The sequence below is a fragment of the Sphaeramia orbicularis genome, chromosome 14 (genome assembly GCF_902148855.1).
Source record: "Sphaeramia orbicularis chromosome 14, fSphaOr1.1, whole genome shotgun sequence".
Classification (NCBI taxonomy): Eukaryota; Metazoa; Chordata; class Actinopteri; order Kurtiformes; family Apogonidae; genus Sphaeramia; species Sphaeramia orbicularis.
Window position 1 is genome coordinate 28,336,995 of NC_043970.1, and position 20,721 is coordinate 28,357,715.

General features: G+C 38.4%; 2 protein-coding genes across 4 annotated transcripts; one reads left to right on the plus strand and one right to left on the minus strand.

The window, feature by feature from the left end:
• The first annotated feature begins 1,188 nt into the window (after positions 1–1,188).
• On the plus strand, positions 1,189–10,086 carry cdc23 (CDC23 (cell division cycle 23, yeast, homolog)). The gene is made up of 16 exons (XM_030155074.1): positions 1,189–1,305; positions 1,639–1,711; positions 2,376–2,513; positions 2,605–2,647; positions 2,739–2,844; positions 3,909–4,041; positions 4,220–4,397; positions 4,493–4,590; positions 5,138–5,219; positions 6,587–6,740; positions 6,886–7,005; positions 7,086–7,161; positions 7,265–7,326; positions 7,498–7,576; positions 8,898–9,017; positions 9,119–10,086. Exons 1-16 carry the CDS (start codon positions 1,193–1,195, stop codon positions 9,266–9,268), a joined length of 1,725 nt encoding a protein of 574 aa, XP_030010934.1. The 5' UTR covers positions 1,189–1,192; the 3' UTR covers positions 9,269–10,086.
• kif20a (kinesin family member 20A) lies at positions 10,083–20,558 on the minus strand. 3 transcript variants are annotated; one of them, XM_030155071.1, is made up of 20 exons: positions 20,170–20,558; positions 19,103–19,273; positions 18,831–18,956; positions 18,246–18,365; positions 17,839–17,977; positions 17,570–17,745; positions 17,048–17,147; positions 16,630–16,842; positions 16,224–16,335; positions 16,044–16,118; positions 15,780–15,923; positions 14,834–15,002; positions 14,594–14,746; positions 13,773–13,912; positions 13,480–13,582; positions 12,686–12,878; positions 12,508–12,599; positions 12,276–12,413; positions 10,906–10,947; positions 10,695–10,824 (listed from the first exon to the last, which is right to left on the minus strand). In XM_030155071.1, exons 2-19 carry the CDS (start codon positions 19,265–19,267, stop codon positions 10,936–10,938), a joined length of 2,370 nt encoding a protein of 789 aa, XP_030010931.1. In that variant the 5' UTR covers positions 19,268–19,273; positions 20,170–20,558; the 3' UTR covers positions 10,695–10,824; positions 10,906–10,935. The 3 variants fall into 3 exon arrangements, with proteins under 3 accessions (XP_030010929.1, XP_030010930.1, XP_030010931.1); XM_030155069.1 differs by lacking the exon at positions 10,906–10,947 and having other exon boundaries at positions 10,083–10,824; XM_030155070.1 differs by lacking the exons at positions 10,906–10,947; positions 20,170–20,558 and adding an exon at positions 19,641–19,647 and having other exon boundaries at positions 10,083–10,824.
• Between the last annotated feature and the right edge of the window lie 163 nt (positions 20,559–20,721).

Sequence of the window (20,721 nt, forward strand, 5' to 3'; positions counted from 1 at the left end):
CATGTGTCTCCCCCTACTCCCCCCTTCTCCCCCTCTCCCCCAGTCCCTATCTCTATCGCTCTCTCTTTTTCCCCTTCTCTACTCTCTCTCTTTAACCCCAACTGGTCAAGGCAGACGGCCATCCTCCAGGAGTCTGGGTCTGCTCCAGGTTTCTGCTGTTAAAGGGAAGTTTTTCCTCGCCACTGTCACCAGTCACAAGTGTTTGCTCCAGGAGGATTCTGTTGGGTTTCTGTAGAATTGACTTAGAGTCTGGTTTTGACCAACTCTATATATAAAATGTCAAGAGATAACTTTTTTGTGATCTGGCGCTATATAAATAAAATTTGATTGATTGAGTGATTTAATTGGTTTTCCCCTGTAAGTCGCTTTGGAAAAAAGCGTCTGCCAAATGCGTAAACATAAACATAAACATAAACAAAGGGAGCAGATGTACCACCAATTAAATAGATGTGTAAAAAAATTAAAAAATAAATAAAAAATTGTTCTCACTACACATTCATGAGTCCACCATGTTATTATAGTTGCTCACACTGGAATTCCTCCTCTTTTTCTTGCCCGTTCTTTGCTTTTTAGTCCTCTTTAGTGAAACAGTAATGTAAGACAGTAGGTGACAGTAATGTTCCTGGTAAAGTGACAAAAAAAAGAAAGAAGAGAAAGTCAATTTAGAAATACTTAAGAAACACAGGACTATCCCAGGTGACCTTGGTAGGTGCTAAAGATGTTCACTGTAGTAAAACCCATTTCTTATTTTCATGTGATAATAAAGGAATGAAAAATGAACATTGTACACAGCCTACATATAAGCTGTATTTTAGTTCTTAGTTAATCTGCATTTTATTGCATGTCTTCTCAGATTAATTACATAATAACATCTTGCTTGTTTTATTTGTTTTATTTTACTTTTTTCTTCTCAGTTGGTAGGAAGGTTAAGTAATCTACTGGATATATGGCTAAACAGACAAATACGTCAGTTAATTTTTTTTGCATCTTATATTTATTTAATATGCAATGCCATATTTCTCCATTCATCTGAATGTTTTCTTCTTCAAATAAAACAATATTCATAGTAAATGGCTGTGTTTACTTACCCTTATGAGGTGGACAGGAGGGAAGCGGAAGTGGCGAAAGTAATATGGGCAGGACTTCCGTTATAAATTCCTCACCCACCAATCACAAACCCGTTCAGTAAAATATGAAAATGGCGGCTCTGTGCAGTGAGTTTGGAGATCTGGTGCAAATTAAAAAACAGCTAATATCGGTCATTTTGCTGTGTAAAGAACGGGGACTTTTGCACAGTGCGAAGTGGTAAGACTAATTGTGTTTAATGCTCCAATTATCCTTCTCCTCTGTTATTTCTGCCAATATGTATTAACGCCAAGCTGTGAATCTGTTAGCTACGTTAGCTATTGACAGATCCTATATCAAAATGAATACAGTGTTAGCTTTTTACTGAATACATGGTGCATATACGACTATTAGCAGATTATTTTTATTAGTAAAAGTCTGATTACTTGTATGTAAAAAATAATTAGTGCGACAGTATTAATAATACGTGCTGCTGAAGCCTGTTTCTCTTAAACTTTGCTTTTGTTGTTTTACCGTGAAGTTTTTTTGTTTTGTTTTTGTTTTATGTTCCAGGGCTTCTGAACTGGCCTTTGCTTTAGATCCACTTCCCAAGGATGAATTACCTCCACAACCTGCCTTCACCGAGGTTTGTACACCTTTTCTCGCCTTCATTGTTGGTTTAATGCTCTCATTTCATATTATGATCGTTATCTACAGGTTTCGATCACCAGTGTTATTTATCACATTCTTTATCTGCTGTTTGTCATTTCCACTGTATTCATTTCATAGTGTGAGAACTAGACTCAAGAAAAGAGTTTTCATAAATGCATCATCCATCAGATGGAAATGTAGATGTCCTGCTTACCATTCTATTTTTATCGTGCGTAATATATTTCTAGTACAAATGCATAGATTATAAAAAAATAAATAAATAATTGCACTTTTTTAAAAAAATTCAGTTATTGAAAACATTAATTTGCCTGGACTATTTTCACACCCAGAATGCCTCAAAGTTAAAAAAAAAAATAAAAAAATACTCCTTTGATGTATTTCATACAAAAGTAAAGAAGTTAATTTGAGCATTAGTGAAATGAGACAATAACTTAAGCAAGTAAAACCCAAGACAATTGATGCAAAATGTTTCACAGATAGTGTGACTGTGAGTTGTTGTGTAGTAGTGCCCCCTGCTGACAGATTGTATCTTGAAAAGGAGTATTAAAGTGACATGAACAGGTCCCATTTATTACAGTTATATTATAATGAAGGTGAAGATTATTAGGATTATTTCTTTCTTTCTCTGCCTACTACAGGAAGATGCACAGGATCTTGATGCTCTTACTCTGGCTAAATCCTACTTTGACCTGAAAGAGTATGACCGTGCAGCTTACTTTTTGAAAGGCTGCTGCAGCAAGAAGGCTTATTTCCTCTATATGTATTCTCGCTACCTGGTGAGATTGTGTAGATATATCTAGCATATCTTCATTACTTATTTCGTAACATATCAGCTTTCCCTCTCACAGTTCCTATGTTTGTCTTCAGTCAGGTGAAAAGAAGAAAGATGATGAGACTGTGGATAGCCTGGGTGAGCACTTGTGTATTTAGATCATTGTATTGATAAAAGAGAAATAATTTTGTTTACCTCTTTGATACTCAACTTTTCTATACGGTTATAGGTCCTTTGGAGAAGGGTCAGGTACGAAATGAAGCATTGCGAGAGCTGAGGGTTGAGCTGAGTAAGAAACACACTGCAGGAGAGTTGGATGGCTTCACCCTGTACCTGTAAGTACCTTCCTCCAAAATGTACAAACCATTTTTAATCTTTTTTTTCTTTCAGGACTGCTACTGACTATTAGTAATGAAAACATCAATAACTGAACCAATACACATTTGCTGTAAAAATTTGAATCTATGTGTTAAAATGTAGAATAAAGTGACAGTGTCTTTAAGAATATGTTAAACTAATAGAATGAAATGTTCAGGTAGCCACTAGCAGCATTTGTTTTAAAGTTAACAGACAATTCTAATAAGTAAACTAAACAGATAATTTAGAAGGTTTTAATCGCAGAAAACGTACTTCATTTTAAAATGGATTTATTGTTTTTATAGAGGAAATGTAATTATTGTAAAAATGCTGAATATTGGATCCAACAATTAGCCAGGCTGATCATTATAATGAAAAATAAAAGATGTACAAGGACATATAGTCAGTTCTTTTGGTTTTCTTTTAAAGCATTTTCCGTGTACAGTGCCGTTCAAAGGTTTAGAGACATCTAGTCTGTCATAGATTTTAAGAGACACATGCATGTTTCTATTGTTCATATGCAACAGTAAAAAAAACAAAACGGCTGTCACAAAGAGGCTCAGAAATACTGGACGGAGGGGTGAAAGTTCCTGCAAAAAAGAAAGAAGAAAGAATGACCTTCTAAAAGCTACAAGTAAAGCAAAGTATTTTCCAATATAGATGGGGTTCTTTCTTGGAAACTACAAATCTGACACCAAATGGGTAAATGTATGATAAAGTGACCTGCATCAGTGTTAAACCATCAAACTGTTTTTCATTGTTTTTCATGCATCAGTGCACTCAGTCATGGTCTACAGGATATTTAAGCTACATGTGTATAATGAGCCTGTTCTCCAGATCAGTTGAAAACAGAAACTTATGAAGTGGAACCTGACACAGCTGCAGACTTTTGTACTAAATAATGAACATTGTAATTATGTGGGTCAGGTGACGAGGTGGTGTTTTCTAAAACTCATTGTGAACTATACTTTTAGTGAAGAAGAAGTTAAAGGTGTGGCGTGGACACTGTTCTTTATCTGTATGTGTTTGTGTTAAAACACAGGTATGGGGTTGTGCTACGGAAGCTGGATTTGCTGAAGGAAGCCGTGGATGTGTTTGTTGAGGCGATCCATGCACTCCCTCTGCACTGGGGAGCGTGGCTGGAGCTCAGCAATCTTGTCACCAATACTGAAATGGTACCTACCTTTATGTTTACCCACATATAAAAATGGTGAATGGTTCTGTGTCCTCAGCTTAATGTACCAAAGAAATCAGTGGGCCATTTTATGTTAAAAATCAATCCTCAAAATACAGCCCAGTAGTACTGAAATGTTCTCAAATGGCTCCATCTAACTTAGCCTTTCTTTCTCCCAGTTAAAGTCACTGTCTCTGCCCGACTGCTGGATCAGAGACTTCTTCATGGCCCATATGTACACAGAGCTGCAGATGATCAAAGAGGCCTTACAGAAGTACCAGAACCTCATCGAGGCTGGCTTTTCTAAGAGCACTTACATCATCTCTCAGATTGCTGTTGCCTATCACAACATCAGAGGTTTCACCTTATCACATTTTCCCCTGAAATTTGTCAGTTTGGATAATGACCTGAGGATGAACAGAGTCTTATAGTGCTGTCTCTATTCATTTCAGATATTGATCAAGCTTTGGCACTATTCTACGAGCTCAGGGATCAGGATCCATTTCGCATCGACAACATGGACACATTCTCCAACCTGCTCTACGTAAAAGTGAGACAAGTCTAAAGTTGAACAATCCTAACCTTAGCCCTTGAATGACATTTAAAGAGGTCATTAAATTGATTGAATCATGACATTCACAGTATGTTCAGTTCAGTTTTGGGGAAAAATTGTATTGATTGTATTAAAACTAGAAAATGGAACAAACAGAACCAGCAGGTAAAGGTAAACTGTACAACCAGCTAGTGTGTGAACTAACATGACATGTCTTGTAAAATTAGGCTCCAGGTAGAAAGTAACATATTAAAATTGTTTACCTGACTCGTATGTTTAGTACAGCTTCAACAGGTTCAAGCTTGAAAAATACATTGAGTAAACCTGATGAAAATCATGAAATTGAAGCCTCCTGCAATAAATAAATGCTGAATTTAGTAATAAATTAAGCTGTGGAAACCTGCAGAAACTCCGCCTTCAAAAAATGTAAATTTTTTGATTCAAGTGAAGGCTTTAAATGAACATTTTAGTTGTTTATTTCACAAATAAGAATTTATAAAATGAGCTGTGCCTTGGTTGCTAATGGTAACTGCTCTTTTCACAGGGCATGAAGCCAGAGCTGAGTTACCTGGCCCACAACCTGGTGGAGATTGACAAGTACCGAGTGGAGACCTGCTGTGTGATCGGTGAGACGATGACACTAATGTGACTTGTTTACAGAAGCACTGAGACACCATTTATAGCATGTTTTTCTGGATGCAATAGAGGCTGAGTCTGTTTTTTAAAGTCAAGTGTCCTTTCATGATGGTCACTTCTGTCGTAGACTCCTTCCTCATGATCAATACACTCATTCAGTAACACATTGACACACGACAATGGTATCTAATAGAAAACTAATTACATTTACAAGAGCAGGTATAATGGTAAAGCATCATATATCTTATCTGGTGTAACATGGAACATACTTATCTTCACCTCAAGTATAGATATTATTTTAAAATTCATGTTAAAAATAATGCTGTTTTCATTTGCCTGTGATTGAACTGATGAATTCCTGTTGCGCTGTATGACATAGTGTTCCATAATTCAGGAGTATTGTAATATTACGCCAATGTATTATAATTTCATGTATTTTGTGATTTCTTTTCTCAATCTCTCTCAATTTTTTTCTGGAAGTTCCATCTGTTTATTTATAAGCTCATTAAATTGGCTTTTTCAGTGCGCTGTGCTATATAACTTGAATACATCTGCCTCATCTCGACTAATAAGAAGAAGCAGATGTAAAAATGAATGAAGATGAGTCCAGCAGCTCTTTATTCGTTTTAGCTGAAGCTTTATTTTTAGTTGTCGTCGGCTCTTTTTCCTCTAACTGCATATTTATGGAGAGATTATCGGGGCTCATACATTGCTGGGAATCCACAGTAGAGTCCTTAAATTCTCCAAAGGAAAGATATTGCAGCAGTTCTTTGACAAAATCTGATGACGTTGCTTTATGTATATTAATCCTTGAAAGATCCTTGACTTTATGAAACACACCTTGGCTTCAGGGATCACAGTGACAGTGGGTCAGTCTGTAGCTTTGGTCCAAAGTAAAATATCTAAGCAACTATTACCAGTTAACTGTAAATGCTGAACAAAATACATATTCGTGGGTGCTTCACTTGGACATCAATATAAAATCTAGATGTGTATGAGGGAATTGTTCATCATGGACAGGGGTGGAGTATATGGAAAAACAGGATAAGCATAAACCAAAAAAATAAGCAATATAAAAAACATCAGTAAAATGTTAGAGGCACCAGGATTCAAAACTGAAAACCCTTTATTACCTTTTTATTGCTTATTTTTCGGAACAATTTATGAACTCTTATTTTCTCACCTGAATTCCCGTAAATATGATTCCCTGCTGATTTCAGGCAAGTGTCCTTTTTTTTTTTTCCCCACACCACTTATCGTCTTTCTCTCCCGTACATTTTTTTTGGCGTCTCAGATGACTGGGGTCTGAAATCTTAAATGTGTTTTGTGTCAAAAGCTCATGTCATGTGATCCACAGGTAACTATTACAGCTTACGCTCTCAGCATGAAAAGGCAGCCCTGTACTTCCAGCGAGCCCTTAAACTGAACCCTCGCTGTCTGGGAGCCTGGACTCTCATGGGCCATGAATATATGGAAATGAAGAACACGTCGGCTGCCATCCAGGCCTACAGGTCAGACTGGGTGTAGGGGACAAAACAATAATATCGGATTTCAACATTGTGCTATGAATGGAGTTTCAATTTGTTAGACCTTAGAAATGAGGAAGAAGTGGTGCATGCATTGTTCTGTATTTTATTAATTTACATTTCCTGTTAGACATGCCATCGAGGTGAACAAGCGGGACTACAGAGCCTGGTATGGCTTGGGCCAGACGTACGAGATCCTCAAGATGCCCTTTTACTGTTTGTACTATTATCGAAAGGCTCATCAGCTCAGGTATAGGGCTTTGACACTGGTGTGATAGAATCAAAATTGCATTTACTTTACTTTAAAACCTACAAATACTATTTTTTCAGGCCCAATGATTCACGCATGTTAGTCGCACTGGGTGAAAGTTACGAAAGACTGTCCCAGCAAGTGGAAGCCAAGAAGGTAGAAATATTAATCTGAAATGATCGGTTTTGTGCTAAATGCCACAAGCGTTCCAGTGTGTTATCGATTAGCCTGTGACATATTCTCCTCTTTATTTTCTTAGTGTTACTGGAGGGCATACTCTGTGGGAGATGTCGAGAAAATGGCTTTACTCAAACTGGCCAAGTAAGTGTCTGTCGTCAAAGGCCATAAATATATTTAAGAAAAATCAATAAAACAGCTCAGGTGGTCTAAAAAAGATTTATATTTGAAGGCATTTCTTGTTGCTGTCATATCAAAAAAATGAATTCCAGTCAGAAAACCTTCACTACTAATTCATCTGGTTCCTTACGTCAGGCTCCATGAACAGCTGAATGAGTCCGATGATGCTGCTCAGTGTTACATGCTTTACATTCAAGACATTTTCTCATGTGGGGTGAGTGCTTCAAGAATATATCTGTAATTACAGTGGACAAAGTTTATATTTCTTTTTGGAGAAAAGTAGATATTCATTTTGATGTTTTCTTAATTTCAAATTCTCATAATGTTACTTACAGCTGTACAGTACTGGAACAGTTTTTATACATCCTTCAAATTTTACACAATCTCAAATATTATCATTCAGTTTTTGTGTTTCAAAAGGTGTGGCTACATCAGATGGACACAAACGAATAAAAATGATTTGTTTTTGTTTACAAGGAAAAAAAAACAAGTGGTGCCAGACACAATAAACCCCACCCCTCGGACGTATTGTAGCTTATTTTGGCATCGATCCAGCTGATGTCATCATGTCTATGCGTCTGTAGTATGAATTCAACCAATAGTTTTGCTGCTACAGACATTTAAAATTTTTCCCATTATAAGTAAATGGGGAGAAAAAAAGGTTTTAAAAATTCATTAAAAATTTAAACTTTGACCTGCTGTTCCCAAAATGTGATCAGATCTATTCTGGGTCACTGGCAATCTACAAACCAAATTTGGTATGAATTCAACCAATAGTTTTGCTGTTAGTGTTAACAAACAAACCAAAACAAAAACAATACCCCTTTCCTGCCCTTTGGGGGGGGCGGGGTAATAAAACTAAATTCTTGACAGTTTCAACATTTCATGCCCTGGATGCATTTCATTATCTTACAAATATAGATAGACTTTATTTCGAACACAAGTAAGAAAAAGAAACTCCAGAATTAAAAGGACACCCTAATATGTAGAAATAAATCAACCAAAAAAGAAAACAAATGTCACACAATTGTTTAACTATTTCATTGTGGCTCTTTAACAATACTTTATGTCCGAAAAAGAGTAGGAAGAAGCCGAGCTTATATTGTCCTATTTCAATTTTACATGACTTGGCTAATCAGCTAATGAATACAGTCCATAACAAAGAATAGGTCAGCCATTAAATTATAGAAAGAGAACAAATGGTTACATACCATCAGTAACTATTATTGTTGTACTCCCATTCATTACTATATCTCTAGAAAATAAGGTTCTTGTACATCTTACTAAAACATCCAGTTTTGACCTTGATGGAACAGAGCATGTACAGAAGAGAATGTGTGGGTTTGGAGAATGGAACAATACTTGGCAGAGTTAAACGACTTCAAGAGTGATTCTTAATGCATTGTATCACAAATGCATGGGATGTCCAAAAACTTCTTTCCACCACTTTGTCTTTTATTGGAATACCATTATTTTCCCATTGGTAGAGATGTCAAATACCCTCAGTGTAATTTGGGATGAACTTGTACTTGCAGGAACAACTGGAGCATGCCGAGGTGAGCACAGCCCTGCGTTACCTGGGTCAGTACTATTTCAAGAACAAGCTGTACGACGAGGCATCCCTGTGTGCCCAACGCTGCTGCGACTACAACGATGTAAGTGTCAATACAGACTCTGATTAGATGGCCTCGAGTACTTTTTTTTTCCTAGTTGCAGTTGCACAAAGACACTAACTGCTGGTGACTTTTATCTGCAGGCTCGCGAGGAGGGAAAGGCTCTGCTGAGGCAAATCTCACAGGTTCGAGATCAGATCGAGACGCCGTCAGCAGAGCTGTTCGCGCCACTGTCCAATAACACCCCGGTCAGGAGGGTTTCCCCATTGAACCTCATCTCCTTCACACCCTGACCCTCCACCTCTGTTCAGTGACACTTTAAAGGACTACTAGTGATTTCTGCAGCATGAAACAGAGGCTCTGCAAGACTTTACCCAACACTTGCCAGTGTTACAGAAGTCGACTGGTTGGTGTATAAAGGACGCCTATTAAAAGTGCAGGTGGGGAAGACTTCGTGGCATCTAACACCGAAGTTGCACATTGCATCTAAATATCATAAAATGCCCTCACTGGAGCCTGTTATTACTTTTTTTTTCCTGGACTTTTTGGGTTAAGTGGGTATCGGCTCAGTCCACATTCAACTTTAACACTCCCTCTGTGGATAAATACCTTATTTTGAAGGCAAAACAATTTTATGCCAAAAATAGAAATTCAGATTATATTGCATTGCTGTCGAATTCAGGTTTGCTAGTCTTATAATTTGATATAAAGGTTCAGTCTGTGCAATTTAGGAAAATCTAACTATAGAAGTTAAATATACCTTATTTTTGGCATTTAAAAATCAGTTACCTTCAGAATGAAGTGTTTATCCAGTGTTAAAAATCTTCCTAAATTATGCATACTCTACCTTGACATTGGATTATATGATTGGCAAACTTCAGTTCTTTCTTAAAGATGAATACTATAGTGTAAGAAATGAAAGGCTTGATGTCTTTATACAGGTTTTAAATACATGAGCAGTGTTTGTGTGAACTGCAAAGAATACTTACATTTGCAGTTGGGTCTCATCCTATCCATGCTGTTTATATGTAAATAGTACCTGTTGTGCAAGGACTCTTCTTGGTAAATTCAAGGAGAATTGTTTTGTAATATGAATAAAACATTGAATCTGTGCAAAGGACTTTAATTACTGCAAACAGTGTATTTAAAGAACATTAAAAAAAAATCACTTGCAGAGGCAGTTGAATAAACACGTGTGCATTTCTGGAGCTGTACAGTTTTACATTACTTGCTGATCTAAGCGAGTATCGCACACCCTAGTTTTATATATATAAAGCATTATATAAGCAAACTGATTTACTGGCTTGAAAGTCATAACTGTATTTGGCTTAACAGCAGATGAGTTACACTGTAAAAAGTGAATATACACAAATAGAAATAGTGTATATAATGCTATAAAGTTTCAAGCATTTATAACCATGTTTGAAAGATAAAAATATAAAAACAAATTAAAGCGTTTAAGAAAAACAGTTCAGTATTTCCCCCTGAGGCTGCGAGGGGTGAGGACCGGGCTGGGAGGTGGAGAATGCTGCCGAGACCGTAAGATTTGCGAGTAAGGGGTAACGTTTGCCTCTTCAGCAGTGCGTGTGTTGTATTTCCGTGTCGGAGTGCGCGTTGGGAACAGAGACTGGAAGAAGGGCCGTTTTTGTGGAGGCCGGTTTTCATTGTCACTTGCAGCTGCAGCCGCGCAGCCTCTCTTTTTGCAGGAGTGCAGTGTTGCTGAGGAGGGGTATTCAGAGGGGGGCAGCAGGGGCCGGGCGGACTGGGTCTGGGCCAGGGTCTCTGCTTTTCGCCTCAAGTCAGCCTTGACCAGCGTCAGGCTGTTCTGGAGCTCCACCAGGACCTGGTCCTAAGAAGACGTGAGTGGACAGGGTTAGACAGAGCAGGAGGTGAAGGATGAGGAACAGTCACATGCTCACACACAAATCACCTGGTGCAGAGGTTAGAAACCTTGATTATGTTAAAAAGCTTGCTGTGCATCAATATTGTTAGGAAGGAGAAAAAGAGGGGGAAAAAGTAAAGAGAAAGGTTAAATTAGATTTTCAATGTTTCCTAAAAATGACTGTATACCAATGTAGTGAGTCTCAAAAAGGTACGATACAATGAAAACTGATGGAACAGTGACAGGAGGCTGGGATTGTTCTGTACCATTTATCTACTTTAATTATATAATTGATTATTTAAGTAAGATTAGTGGATGACACGGTGAAATGTTAAGCACTGTCGCCTCACAGCAAGAAGGTCCTGGGTTCAATTCCAACATCAGCTGGTGGGGGAGCGGGCACTAATAGGATGATCTAAATCAGGGGTGTCAAACTCATTTTAGTTCAGGGTCCACATACAACCTAATATGATATATAGTGGGCCAGACCAGTAAAATAATAGGATAAGAATTTATAAATAATATCAACTCCAACGTTTTTTCTATGTTTTTGAGTGAAAAAAGTAAAATTCCGTAATGAAAATGTTTGCATTTATGAACTGTACTTGAACATAACAAAAATATATGAACCTGAAAATTCTCAAGAAACATAAGTGCAATTTTAACAATATTGCACCATAGTTTATCATTTATACATGTTCACCACAACTTTCAGATCACAGTGGATCTAAAAATACACAAAACATCTAGTAACAGACAGAATATTGGTAAAATTCCACAAACTTCTCTTAAGACATTTCAGGCTGTTCTTATTTGTTCAGGTTATTCACTTTTTGTAAAAGGTTAGTCTGTAAATGTAAACATTTTTGTGTAATTTTACTTTGTTTACACTAAAACAAAGAGAAAAAATATTATTAATCATTATTTATAGGTAATTATTATAGTATTTTACTAGTCTTACCCACTTTAGATTGAATTGACCTAAAATGATTTTAACATCCTTGACTGTTAATATCTTCGGTTTAATTTTTGCATTTCACAAATTTATCCCACAGGCCAAATTGGATCCTTTGGCGGGCCGGATTTGGCCCCCAGGCCACATGTTTGACACCTGTGATCTAAATAGTGAGCATGAATTGTCACATTCAGGGTGTACCCTACCTTTGCACAATAGTAGCCCACAAGGATGGAGCAGTTCAGAAAATGAATGAAATATCAGTTTATTTACCTAATCTTGTTGATACTGCATTAATTAGTAATTAGTTAATTATGGGTTGGGACCATTGTGTATTTAGCGCTCATATTGTGGACATTTCCATAAGAAGATAAATCCAGTGTCTGTTTATTGTCCATCATTACAATAATGAGCTCAGACACAGAAACATAAGCCTGATGCATCTGTTGAGTTCAGTCTGTACCTGTTTGGCCAGTGTCTCGTCTGCAGCCGTCAGCGCCTGGCGTAGCCGTTCCCCTCCCGTGTTGCGGCAACAGGCCCTTTCCCCAGACTGCAGATCCACCCCCAGCCTCTGCAGATCCAGACGCAGCTGACGCAGGTTCTGATGCAAAGATACACTCAGAAACTTAGTCTTTCTGCAGATAAAAAGGGGTTTGTATGTTTGTACAGTTTGTTTTAGTGCAGCAGTCACTCACCCGCTGACCCTCCTGCAGTTTGCGGTCGGCAGCACCAGTCAGTGCTCCTGTTGGACCTGGGATCTCCAGCTGCATCTTTAACTTTGTCAGCTCTGTAGAAACACACAAGGTCAACTACTTTACGAATCAGGTATTTTAGAAAAGCTTCACAAAGACCAGTTTTTCAGCACGTCTATACCTTGTGTCTTGGCAAGCAGCTCAGCTCGACACTGGTCCAGTTCAGCTCGCAGCCTGCCGACTTCCGCCTGAGGGTTAAGGCGGTGAGAGCGTCGAGGCCCTTCACAGTCAACCTCTGACACTGAGGAGTTCTGCTCAGCGGCTTTCTTTTTTTCTAACGCTGCAGTCAAAGCCTCAATCTCCTGATCACGCTCCTGAGAAAAAGGATGAAAAGGAAAATAAGCAATCACTATGGTACAGCAGCAGAAATCTACAGTGTAAGTATGGACACATATCAGACTGTTTGGGGAGTTTATGACTGTCTTGTTCAGGGTTCCTACAGGTTTCTACAAGGTAAATTTAAGACTTTTTAAGACTACGTAGAAAAGCAACACTAGCAAAAACTCATGACTCTAAGAATGTGTGTATTCTAATGTATTTATTTATTCCAACGCCTTCATTCTTATCGTTCCAAGTTGAACTAACGGTTGTGCATGTGTTGAACTGAATGTTCTGTGATCATTTCTCACTGAGGGCTGTAAAGTTATCAATAATTGGTTCCTAATTTCAATATAAATCGTCGGGTTGGAACGGGTGGAACTGAGTTGACTCATGTTACTGTCTTTGCAGCTTTGACATTTAACGGACACATTTAAACACAATAAAGTGAACAAGTTTATGGCAACATAACTTAAGATCTACCATATCAAATTTAATACCTTTTAAAGACTTTTTTTAAGGCATTAAATGCAGATTTGTAAATTCAAGACTTTTAAGACCCCGTGGGAACCCTGCTTGTTGTCTCTTAGTTCTCACCTTCAGCTCCTGGCTGTAAAAGAGCTTCAAATGTTTCTGCAGGCTGGAGATTTTGTCCTCGTATCTCTCTTCAATCAGAGCTCTCTCTGCCTCCAGAGTCTCACTGCATGGGTAGAAGGTATGTACACGTACATTTTGAAGCCTTTTCCAATTTTAATGGGATGGTAGATGGATGGACATGATGTATCACTTTAAAAAGACTGACCACAAATTCATAACCCACTGCAGCCTGGATACAGTACATTAAAACCCAGACTTTTTATTTTTATACAGTATACACTCAACACACTCACCTGAAACCATCTTGCATTCCAGAGATGATCTCCATCATCTCAGAGACCACTTGCTCCCTCACATTTGCCTCCAGAACCTCTTTCTCCTCCCACTGGCGCTGCACCTCTCTTTTCAGAATATCTATGGCCCGAAGCAAAGCCTGGATAAAGAACAGCAAGTTATTACACATGATGGACAAATATTTACCACGCTTTACTGAACTGTTTTTTTTTTTAAAAGGTAAGAAACACTTGTGAGGGCAAAAAGATGCTGACTGGTTGAACATGAAGTAATTTAATTTAAAATAAAAAAGCAGGGTGTTGTTCACTTAAATCCTTCTTTGGCTACTTTCAGACTGCGGGCAAATGTGGCCTAAATTAAATTTTTTGCCCACATGTGACCAGTATCTGATCTGTTAAGACAGTTTGAACAGCACAAATCCGATTTTTTTCAAATCTGACCCAGGCCACTTTCATACGTGGTCCTAAATCTGATACGTATCCAATATTTTGCAATGCGACTTCAGTCTGGTTGCATTTATCTGATCTTTACTTTGTTGAAATGCGACAAACATCACAATTCTGCATCCCAGGAGTGTTACTTTCATAAACACAGTGTGTGCCTGCGTGGTCACGTATTACGTCAGGACCTCTTTTGTGCATGCGGGTCACTTTAGGGTTGCATCCTGTTCATACTCAAAACTGACAGAAGTTGCATTTAATGTGTAATATGAACGAGCACACAAAAAAATCGGATTTCACCAAAAAATCCGAATTGTGCATCAAGACCTGCTGTCTGAACGTAGTCTTTGATTGTGTTACATACATGGATTGGATGTTACCTCATTATTTAACATGGTCATATCTCCCTCTTCACCATCGCTGTCTTCCTCATCCTCCTCAATCACAGTGCTTTCGTTGCCATGCGCTGCTGGTTCTCGCAGCAGAGACAGGATGTAGGCCACTCGAGTCTTTGTGGATGGGCCGTGCACCAACTGAAATGACATGAGAGTCAATATTAAACTAGAAGAACAAAGGCTGGATGAGACTGATCTGGTTGAAACAAAGCAAAAATATTTTACTTGAGTCGCAATTGCAGAGAATTTGAGGGCTTGGAGGGTCTCGTCGTAGATGGAGGCACACGGGTTGATGTTGACCACCATGCTGGAGATGCCTCGGCCACAGAAGAAGCCCTGCAGTACCCGGGTTAATTTACTGTCCCTGAAAGGCACTACTTGAGGAGGACGTGACCTGTGAAGACATGATTCAAATTCTCAGAATGAGCTTCTCTCTCAAAGGGGTCATATTTTGCTAAACCCACTTTTATTAGTCTTTGGTACATTTATTTGTGTATTTGGACCCTAATAGTTGAAAAAGTTTGAATTTGAACCCTCCAGGTGCTGCAAAGCTATCTTTATATTTATTCCGGCAGAAATCAAGTGGATTTCTACAACCTGTTTAAATTGCTATTTAATTTGTTATGTTTAATTACTAGTTACATCATGACATTTGCACATATAAGGTCAAGACTTACGATGGACATTTCTCAGAGTACGCCTTAATTGTTTATCAGCAGCAGCAGTTGTAGTAAAAACTGAAAATATGTCCAAACTTCGAGCCAAATACCTAAAATGTTCAGTTGTTGGTTGTATTACTGAACACAAATGGCTGAATAGGACAGAGCAGCACGGTCAACAACCTGGAGGGGGTGGGGCGTGAAGTGGCTCACTTGTAATTTAAAGGGCCAGAGCTCAAAACAACCTTTCTGGTGTCATTACTCAGAAATAGGGTTGAAGATGGACCTGTGGAGGTGAATTAATGAAGAATTCAGACCCAAGCATAACATTTACAGTTTATGTAGACCACAGGGAAATCTTTTAAAATGCATAATTCCATTTAAAAAAGCTAAATATCACTCCTGTAAATAGCTTGAGCCAGGTTTTAATATTCCAATAAAAATATAAATGTATAGGTTTGTGTATGCAGTGTGTATTTCTTTTGTCACTGATGTGAAGATGGAGCACACACTTGTTGTTCTGATTGTGCCTCAGAGCAGCAATACAGCGTCCCAGTGTTAGAAGGGAGGTGTTGATGTTGTTGGCCTCCTTCATCCTTTCACCGTTGCGTTGCTCTTTACACCGTTCTGACCCAGCCAGATCACACACAGTCAGTCTATGAAGAACAAAATGAAGCCCAAGGTAAATGAGATTAAGGAATATGTGCACCTAAACTGAAATAAACCACAATCAAAACTAAGCTGAAGGGAAATGTGTGCATGTAAAAATATCTTACTCGCTGATGTGCATGGGTTGGCCTGAATCTGCCTCTGGGCGGATGTGTAGGACTCGGACAGAGAAAATGCAATGGCTGAAGAGATAAAAAATTTAAATATGAAAGATTAATAAAACCAGTCAAATGTATTATATAAAAACATTTGAAGCCTTGAGGGGAAATAGTTGTATGTGCTCTCACCTGCGGCTAGAGTTCTGGTTAAGATGAGTGCTGGCGAAGCTCTGGTTACGGCGTCCAGCTCTCAAAATCCTCCACGCTTCCTCAGCACTGCGGACCTGAATCCAGGTCAGGTCTGTCAACAACCGGGAAACATGCACAAAATGAGACTGCGGCTACACTTTAAAAGTCGAAACAAATCATTATCTATTCTATCCATTTCATTGTTTTCTATAATGTGGCCCAAATGAAGTGTGACGGGACTGCAGGCTAAGTGCACTTCAAATGAAAGAAACTAGTTTCTCACACCATTTCTTGCTTCATGAAGTGTGACATATCAGATGGGTGTAGTTACAATAGTAATAAAACAAAAGTGTTTGTGTGCTACTCAGTGCATTCAAAATATTGTGTCTGAATTAATCAGTGCTACCTTTCACGTAGGGATTGCCCTGCTTGTCGTCACTCAGCCGCAGAGTGGCCCTTTTTCTGGGCTGCAGCGATGGTGAAGCATCCAGTAAGTCATAAAGGAACTCATTGTAGATCTCATAGAAGGATACCCAGATAGAAAACTGCACCCCCTCCTCCAGGTCATCCCCTCCACTGTGGGAGAGGCTGTCAGGCTCCAGGCACACACTGTCAGTATCTACAAAAGTGGCAAAAATCAGTGTGTGACTGAAACACATGCATGGCATAACATAGCATATCAACTAAATAAACTGCCAATACCAATGTAATAGAGCTATACAAGTTCACAGGAAGTAATTAATCGCCATTTCACAACCTTTAAACCTATGGCTGCAGTCAAGGCGCACAAGTGCCCGTTGTAATATTCTAATCATCAGGCTCACCTTCAAGTTGGGTGGCAATATGAGTAGTAGAGGACAATCCTGCAATGCCACTGTCCCAGACTGAAGTGGTTCCACCTCGGCGAGAAGTCTGGTGTTCATCCTATGACACATAAGAAGAAAACACACACTGTGCTTAGGATTCCAGCAGTTTTATCCATATTTACTGTAACATGAAAAATTACTTTTGGGTCACATGGGAATTGTTGTTGTCTGCAGCATTTAAAAAAAAAAAAAAAAAAAAAAAAAATATATATATATATATATATATATATATATATAATATAAGTACTTAGTATGTATTGGCATTGTAAAAACTTTAAAGAAAGATCAATTTAAGACATTTAACATGAATTAAAGCATAGGAAAGAGGAAAAAATTCGATGCCTTTTAATGATCCATGTAAACCCAGTATCTACAAGTAACATTCTCAACTATAAATAAGAGGAGCATGCCATGGGATTAAACACTGCTAGAGTAAGAATTATCCATTTTTCTGAACATACAGTTTGTTTCTGTTTTTACCTCCTTGAGCAGAGAGTTTCTGCGGATTTCCTCTGCCCTGACCTCACCAGGCTCCAAATGTCGTACATCCTGATACATGACAGGCTTCAGGTCCATGGCACCGTACAGGCGACCCTGCAGTTTCCTGAACATAGACACCAAAGCCCGAGGCACCAGGCCAGCTTCACGACCGCTGCCTGTAGATCAGAGGAGATGCAAACATGAGTATCACCAAACCTATTTATAATGCAGCATCCCATTATCTCTGCCAAAAAGAAAAAGATGCATACCCTGAACAGTGTAAGTCTTTCCAGAGTTGGTGACACCGTAAGTGTAGAGGAGTCTGTTTTCTCCTTGAAGCACATCTTTTACCATAGTTTTCATCGTACACTCATAAAACTGCTGCTGTGTGGTTTCAGGCCCAAATATCTACAAAAGAACAATTGTACTATTTTACAAAAGTAAAAATATCAGTGAGGATTAAATTGAGAAATATTATCAAGAAGTTAATACATGTCTGTCTAAGAAAAGACAGTTGTGTGTTGAATGCAGAATATGTGTAATAATGAGCTATAAAAGGAGGATGAGAAGGTGCTTAAGTCTGGGTCACACTTCCAAACAGCCAAATACTTACAGACACAAAATGGTTCAAGGTAAAGCAGTTTATTATATTTACTGCAGGAAAACACTTTCCTACCTTTGAGAAACTAAACTTGTGCAAGCTCTGGGTAATTCCCCTCTCTGCATTCTTCATGTTCTGAGAGTCCTTTGGAGCTTTGAGGAGTAGTGTCTCTTCATCTTGAACAGCAACAGAGCCCTAAAATAAAAATGACTAAACTTTGAGCACATTTAAAGGGTCAAACCAATAAACTCACTTCACTTTACTCAGTAAATGTTTCCTGTTTAATAGCCATGGATTCCAAATACCTAAAAGTGAAAAAGTAAGCAGAGCTTATTAATACCCCTGCTTGGTTGCACAACACTTTGCCCCTCCTGCTTACTTATACCCTGCCTATACCCTGGGATTCATTTTGAGTCTTAATTTCAAAAATTTGTTGAAGAAAAAAAAAAAAAAAAAAGTAAAAATTCAGAGAAAGGCAAATGTAATGAACATGTGTGTGAACTTTGAAAAGAATCAGGTGAACAGTGTCTGACAAATTGGTTGGATGGGCAGCGGTATAAAGAAAAAATTTTCATCTGATTTGGGATTAAGCCTTGAGGAAACTGAGAAAATGAAGTCAAATCCCACAAGGGAAGCAAGGTAAATAAAGCAGAGTCTTACTTGTTCTTCTCCTCTCTCTTTCTCCACTTCAGTCAGTGGACGAATCCGCAGATAAACCTTCACCTTTTCACTGTTCCCCTGATCATGGCTTCCTTGTCTCACCACTGAGGGTTTCACGGCCAGTTTCTATAAGAATAAATTAAAAAACACTTTAATTGATCAGTTATTAAAAGGGTTAAAAGTAGGACTGTAATCAGAAATAATCGAGAAAAGTTCAGTGTAGATACATTTTGTTTAAAATAAATGCAAACCAAACTTCGATCAACTCTCACCGGTTCTGTAATCGATGGCCTGGGTTCCAGGCCAGGGGAAATCACAGAGATTTCAGGTAGACGTGGTCTGGTGAAACCATGCTCTGCTGCAGTGGACTCAAACACAGCCATATCCTCGTCCTCATCTGAGCGGAATCCACACGGGGAGGACAACAATAGTGCCATGTTCACCTGACACAAGAGCAGAAATTAATCATCTTGGAATTTAAAACCTCACTGAGTCTGAAGTTGCATTTGAGGTTCACCATGTCACTTTTACATTCAGTCATCAGATTACACACAAATGTGCACTTTTGGAGCCAAAACAACACTTTCAGCAAACAAAAAAAACATTGATAAACTTTTTGCCAAATGGCAAAAATTGACTAATGTGTATGATTATTTTAGTGATTTTGAATGGGTCACTGCACAAGTGGATTAGTTTGGTGCTGAAAAAAGGCGAGTCATGAGACAAGCTGAGAAAACACAAAAACTGGTTGAAGCCTTGTTTGCTCTTGCAAGAGTTGTCAAACAGGAACTGGTTTCCAAAGCTAATCACCTGTCTGAACAAGTTTACTGCTGAGGGATTATATTAAATGCAGCAAATGTTGAAAACAAAGCCCCTGCAGATGAAAATAAACTAACACAGAACAAGGAATAAAGTTTAAAACACTAAGACGATACTGCAGAACACTTTCAGTTTTCAAGAAAATAACATTATCTTTTAATTTACGAGTTATAGTAAAATTGAAACATGTGCAAAGTGTCTGGAGATCAGGTTTGACTGTTGGATCTGAGTGTTTGTCCCAAAAATAGGTAACAAGAGCAGATCCATGTAATTTTGTTGATATTATTAGATTACCTGTGGTCTGACTTTACAACACAAGGTGTTTGCGTGACTGACCTAGATAAAGAAATTTGAAATTTTGAAAATGCTTTGGTCTCTCCCACCGCATAAACAAACCCAGTAACAATTGACAAGTTTGGTAAAAGTTACTATTAGCCAGTGTACAATATTACAGATTTATTTACAGGTTTGTTGTTTTGTATATGAGAACCTTAGGCAGCTTAGCGTTGATTCAACTTACCCCGAGTGTCGAAACTGACGATGAACGACTGATTTCTGTAGCTAAATGTTATTCTTGTGGTGCCACAGTAAATCTAAATATCTGTAGTCTGACTAAAATCATAAATATTAAGTTAAATCTCGACTAAATCGCTTGTAACTGAGTAGCTAACAGAGGTCTACAGCCCGTTGCTGGTTGTGAGTCTGAGACTCTCAGCTGAGATATTTTTACCGACTCAGTCTGGTTTTTGAACAACGCGCTTCCCCTCCAGGCGCAGCCTCTGATTGGCCGATACTCTGCGCTGTCTGCCTTCTGATTGGCTGTCGTAGACTCACATGGTCCGCTGTGTAAATGGTGCCTCCTCAAACAAAGATGGCTTTCAGTTCCTACCATGTGTTGAAAATATGGGAATTTGTTTGACCAAAACAAGAGAAAGAGGAAACATCAAGTACTTTAATAATACATCAAATGGATTCTTACAGCATGATACACAGACAGCAGACATAAGTATTGACCTCAGCTTCATCCAAAATAGCATGAGACATAAAAGCTTGAATATTTTTTTTATTTTAT